At 48.6% G+C, this 5,935-nt stretch overlaps 1 protein-coding gene across 1 annotated transcript; it reads left to right on the top strand.

Moving 5' to 3' along the window:
• The first annotated feature begins 6 nt into the window (after positions 1-6).
• LOC104411878 (serine/arginine-rich splicing factor 1-like) lies at positions 7-2,831 on the top strand. Its single transcript, XM_010022417.1, is given in 6 exon segments — positions 7-68; positions 339-511; positions 776-850; positions 852-962; positions 1,384-1,503; positions 2,437-2,831. Coding segments are annotated over 4 exon segments (357 nt in total). The 5' UTR covers positions 7-68; positions 339-379; the 3' UTR covers positions 1,423-1,503; positions 2,437-2,831.
• The last annotated feature ends 3,104 nt before the right edge of the window (positions 2,832-5,935 follow it).

Below are 5,935 nucleotides of genomic sequence, written 5' to 3'. Positions count from 1 at the left end.
GGGTGGAGCCCCCCGGGGCAGGTACGGCCCCCCGTCCCGGCGCTCGGAGTACAGAGTGATCGTCTCGGGTGAGTCATTGCTCCCTTTCTCTTAACCCCAGCGCTCCCCCGGGGTCCTCCAGGCGGGCTTCGCAGCGAGAGGGGATGCAGCTCCGAGCTGTTCCTTATAAAAGCATTGCTTCCCGTAGCCTGGGAGGAATGCTGTGCCTGCGAGCAGCTCCTCGAGGCACCCCGCCTGCTTCCTCAACAGCCTGTGTCGATTGCTCAAGCTGATGCTGTAGCTATAAGAGGCGAGAGAGTATGACCCGGTGTTTAAGTAACTCCTTGCTTTTTATATAGGGCTGCCTCCAAGTGGAAGTTGGCAGGATTTAAAGGATCACATGCGTGAAGCAGGTGATGTATGTTATGCTGATGTTTTCCGAGATGGCACTGGTGTCGTGGAGTTTGTACGGAAGGAAGATATGACCTACGCTGTGCGAAAACTGGATAACACTAAATTTAGATCTCATGAGGTAGGTTTCATGCTTACTTTTTTTGGCCAGAATTGGATACAAGGGGCTTAACAGTAGGATTTGAAGGTAAGGAATGTGTGGTGTTTGTTGTTTATATACGAAGCGGCTGAGTAAGTCTGTGGTCAGTTTGTCAGGAGATAGACTTTAAAGCTTTGCTGTCTGTTTCCGTGCTGTTAGTAAACGATATCTGCAGTCTGTCAGCATGCCTAAAAAGATGGCCCTAAAGCCTAGACTTTTCAATCGAAAGTTCTGTCTATTCAATAGGGAGAAACTGCCTACATCCGTGTTAAAGTTGATGGCCCAAGAAGTCCAAGCTATGGAAGATCTCGGTCACGCAGCCGTAGTCGTAGCAGAAGCCGTAGTCGAAGCAACAGCAGAAGCCGCAGTTATTCCCCAAGAAGAAGCAGAGGATCTCCACGCTACTCTCCCCGCCACAGCAGATCCCGATCTCGTACATAAGCGATCACTAGCTCTGATCTTTTTGTAGAACCCCATGTTGTACACAGTTTTCCTTTACTTAGTACAGTCTTTCATTCTTTTTTTTCTTTTTTAAAATTCCAACTGTTTTACTCAAATTGGCTGAAGTGTTGAATTGCATTCTTGTGTAAAATCCCTAGTGAGTATTTGCTCCTTCACATCGACATTCCCCTCATGTCTTTGGTAAATTGTATTTTAATTGATGTCAGTCAGGATTGTTTCGGTTTAGTTTCTAGTTAAATACCAACATTCTTGGAGCTGTGGTATTGCTGTGTAAATGTCTCAGTGTTCAGCTATGGTTTATACGAGCTGGGGATGTTGGGATGTTTGTGGCTAACTTGTCTCTTCTGGGGGATCTTATATTTTATCTTGCCTTTTCGTGTGTCTTTCTGTAGACATATCTGAAGAGATGGATTAAGAATGCTTTGGATTAAAGGATTGTGGAGCACATGTCAATCATTTTAGGATTGTCAAAAGGAGGATTGAGGAGGATCAGATCAATAATGGAGGCAATGGTATGACTCCAAGTGCTATTGTCACAGATGAACTTGGCAGTATTGACCTTATACCGAGAGCCAGGCTAATGGAGCGCGTGCACCTCTGTGTCACGTCAGGCATGGTGTAGTTACCGCAGGCTACAATTGCTCTTTGCTTTAAAACTCTTTTTTTGGGGGGGCAATTGTGGCTAAATACTTGCTTTTGTTATTCTCTAGTCCATTATTCTATTCTATTTTTAGTTTTTTTAAGGAATAAACTGGGTCGGGGTGGGAGTTTTGGTTTACTTTGTCACGCAGCATTTGGTTACAAGTGTTAAATGTTCTGTAGTATTTGTGCACTTGTAGTAGATCAAAGGGTATCTTTAAATCGGAGTATAATATCAATACTGCTAAAATCTGCATGTCCTCTGTGTGACTGATACAGCGTTGCTATTGCATTTCTTAAAGTATCAGACTGAAAGCAAAAATACAACCAACAACTTAGAGAACCAAGTGGGGAATAACTTAAAGTCTCAGCCCTGCCCCCTCAGACTAATTGTCAATTGACTCACCGATCCGTTTGCGAACTCCAGTTCCCGGCGTTCCCTTCCAGCTGGGAATGCTGTTGTAGCTCAGGCCTGCAGCAGGTGGATAGTGTTGGCAGTTAAAGCTCTTCCAGTTTCGTAGCCCATTTTTTGCGACCACAAAGCCGTGCGAGCGATGAGTATGTTGGCATTTTCAGTTGACATATTGTAAATATGACAAATGTTTCCTCCGAGTAGTAATTAACATTTCTAAGAAAGAATTATCTGAGCATCACCATTCACGAGTTTGTTTTGGGGAATTGATAGTTATTACTGTACATCTCTGTTAATTGATGGCAAACATAACTGATCATTCCCCAGAATCCTATTTTTTCATTACAGTATCTAACTTTTTGCCTCCTCTTTTTTGGTTTTGCTGGTTATAAAGGTTTGGATTGGAGAGGGCTCACTGGATCCCAATCCTTGGAGCTGGATCATTGGATTCAAATCATAATGTGGATAGGATAGGGAGGCTGAATTACAAGGATTCATGGAGCGGGATCAAATTACCAGGAACATAGGAGTGGATTCCTGCCCCAACCAAACCGCACTCGTGTGGAGTCTTTTTGTTATTCAACTCAATTGGCTATTCCAAAGATACCTTTTTTTTTTTCCTATTTTTGACGATGGGAGCCCTTAAGATGCACGATGGAGTTTTTCCATGGTTTTTGGTAAAAGGAGCAAAGCGAGGACCTGGAGAGGTGCGTTGGAGCGATCTCCTTGGAAGGATTCAGCACGAGTAGATGGTAAACGCTAAAGGGGAAAAAGGGGGGTTTGTTTAAAACATTAAACCGAAGTCATTTCTCTAAATTTAACGACCAATTGGAGTTAAAGATTGAGCAGGTTTTCAATTGGCTTCTGCCTTTTTCTTTTCTTTAACAAATAAAATTTTTACAGAAACACACACCCGGGGGTTGTGGTTTGTTGCCAAGCCGAGGGCTCCGCTCGCCGCCACGGCCCCGCTCGGCCACACAAAAGCCTTTTGTGCTCCACAGAGATGTAGTGTTCACAGGAAGCACTGGTGTTTGAGCTGCTCCCAAAGAAAGGGCTCCGTTCCCTGGGAAATGGGTGGAATTTATTACGGGAGAAGGGGGAAAGAAAGACTTCTCGCTGCTTAAAAGAGGATGTGTTAATATTCATGTTGCTAGTGATACGCGACGGAAAATGGGAGGTTCAGCGGGCTCTCTGCTGGCCCTGCAATCCTCTTGAGGATAAATGGGGTGGAAGTGGGGTGTGCAGACCTGCCCGGTGTCCATGGGCTTCGGTGGCTGGAGGCAGCAAGTGAGGAGGATGCAGGTTATGGAGGAGCCAGTGTAATCTGGTTGTAATCGCCCCCAACACCCAGGCTGGGAATGCGTCTCCTTTCCTAGGTGGAGGTTCTAGTTGCTTAATAGGAAGTCCATCAAAATTCCTTCAGTTATCTGAGTCTTTGTCGGATTTGCAGGGAATTAAAGTGTCAGCGTGGAGCACAGGAGTTGTGTTTTCTGCGCAGTGTGAGTGCAGAGCATGGGGCTGTCCTGGGGAGCACAGGGTGGGTGGTTGGGTCACTGCTTAAGTAGGGACCTCTGGTTCTGGTAGCAATGGTGGTTCCTGTGAGAAGCTGCTGGAAGCTTTCCCCGTGTCTGATGGCACCAGTGCCAGCCAGCTCCAAGATAGATCTGCCGCTGACCAAGGGTGAGTCCCCAGGGATGGAGATGGTGCCTCCAGGATGATGTATTTAAGAAGATGGAAAAACCCTACACAACAGCAGCAGGTTTTAGCGGAATAAGAGGAACAGCTCTGCAGACACCAAGGTCAGTGCAGAGGAGGTGCTCCAGGCACAGGAGCAGGGATTCCCGGCAGCCCCGGGAGCTCCATGGTGTGGAGCAGGGGGATTCCCAAAGGAGGCTGTGACCCTGTGGGAAGCCTGTGCAGGAGCAGGCTCCTGGCGGGACCTGTGGTCCCATGGAGAGAAGAACCCACGCTGGAGCAGGGAATGAGCGTGAGGAGCCAAGGATGTGTATGAGATGTACTCAAACAATTATGGCAAAGCCCTGTGCCTGTGGGCAAGGCGAGAGTCACGCTGTGCAGAACAGACGTGGCTGCTCAAGTGGCTGTGGGACAATGCCGGGTGGGAAGAAAAGGGGAAGAGCCGTTGGGATGAGTGGGGGGGGAGTGTGGAAGTGGGGTGGCTCTTGCAGAGGGGTTTGTTTGCCAGGGTGGGGGAAGCAGGGGAGCGCAGTGGCAGCCTGTGCTCAGTGGCACGTAGGTGTGTGCTGTTGGAGCAAGGGGAAGTTTGGCCTGAAAAACCCCAAACCCTTGTGTGGCCTGAGCTCAAGGAAGGTGAAATGGGAGCGGCTTTAAAGCAGAGGTTCAAGTGTGCTCAGGGAAACAAAACCTCCTCTTGCACAAAAGGAAACCTGAGGAGTTTGGTTTGAATTGGAGTGGTGTTTGGAGAGGGTCTCTCTGGCTGCGTAGAGGTTGGGAAGAAAGAGAACTTCATGGGGTGGGAGGAGTGAAGAGTGAAGGAGGCCCTCGCAGATGGAGGCGCCAAAGTCCCCTCCTTGAAACAGGAGGGTCTGGGTTCTGACCCAGGGAGTCCAGAGGTTCTGAGCACAAAAAGCTAATTAACGTGCTGAGGCACTAATTTAAGGGGTGGTTCGGCTGACTTCAGGACACAGCAGTTGCCTGTACAAGCTCGGAAGTGGTTTGCAGCGTGGTAAGAAGCATCACCCCATGGAAAGGCCATTCCTCCTCGGTGGGAGCACAGGAGCGCTGCGAGGAGGAGGAGGCAATGCCAGTGCTCGTCCATGTTGGGATTTGTGGACCACATCACCTTTGTGCAAAGCTTTGAACACGGAGTTCTTAAAGACCTGGTGGGTTTGTACCCTGGAAGGAGGCTGCCAGCCCTCCCTGCTGAGTGCGAACGATGAGCTTTCATTTCACTTGGAAAAAGGAAAGGAATGGTGGAATGCTGGAGTTCCTTCTCGTTTTGGCTTTCCACACTAAGAGAGGTCGGGCTACTGCAGCTGATCCATGTCCCTGCTTTTAACCCAGCGGTGCTGGAGCAGCTCTGCCATTCCTGCCCAGGGGAATCTGCCTTTCCCGAAGGTCCTGCGCTTCCGATAGTGCCGCTTTGTTGGTACTACTGAGGGCAATTGTCCTCCGCGGGGCTGCGTGGTCCCTCTCTCCTGCCCTTGCTCCACACAGCTGCCTGTTGGCAGCCCGGCACGATACTGCTGGCATTGTGCAGGCACTTCGGGAAGCGCAGCGGCGAGGGAGGGAATCTGTCCTCCTTAATCAGCCTGATAGCAGAGTACTTCATAAACTTAACACAGAAATGGGTGGAAAAGTTGTGGTTTCTCCCAGAAACCACGCTCGTCAGTTCTCCGTATTTTATTTCAAGCTAAAATCATTACAAGTTGATGAAGCGAGAGTTCAGGTGACATTCATTGATGTGTTCATGTCGGTCGTGGCTCGAGGTTTCTCACTGCTGGTAACAGCACAGAGTTTTTAGCTGTACAGCACAGTAAGAGTAATTCCTAGATTGGCTGAAACCAGCTCTAGCTTTGGTAAGTGTGAGTGCAGAGTGATCCTCGCTGCACCTCCACAGCGAAGAGCAGTTTATCTTGAATTGCAGTTGAAGCTATTCCAAATAGAAACGTGAATTTTTACGGGAAAAGAAACCATCAAATCAAGATTCCAGGAAGTTCCCTGTGTAACAAATGTTCCCTGAAATCCCTCTCCTACACTCCTGAAGAGGTGAGTGAGTCAGACTTGCAGAGCTTGATGCAACCAGCCATGCTGTGTGCTCCTTGAAGGGCACAGAGCCTTGCCTGCCCCTTGGCTGTAGAATCATGGAATGGTTTGGGTTGGAAGGGACCTTACCGCTCCTTCAGCTCCAAACC

This window comes from Nestor notabilis, unplaced genomic scaffold (genome assembly GCF_000696875.1).
Source record: "Nestor notabilis isolate BGI_N333 unplaced genomic scaffold, ASM69687v1 scaffold20739, whole genome shotgun sequence".
NCBI classification, from domain to species: Eukaryota; Metazoa; Chordata; class Aves; order Psittaciformes; family Psittacidae; genus Nestor; species Nestor notabilis.
The sequence above is the reverse complement of the archived record's forward strand: the minus strand, read 5'-3'. Positions and strand labels throughout refer to the sequence as shown.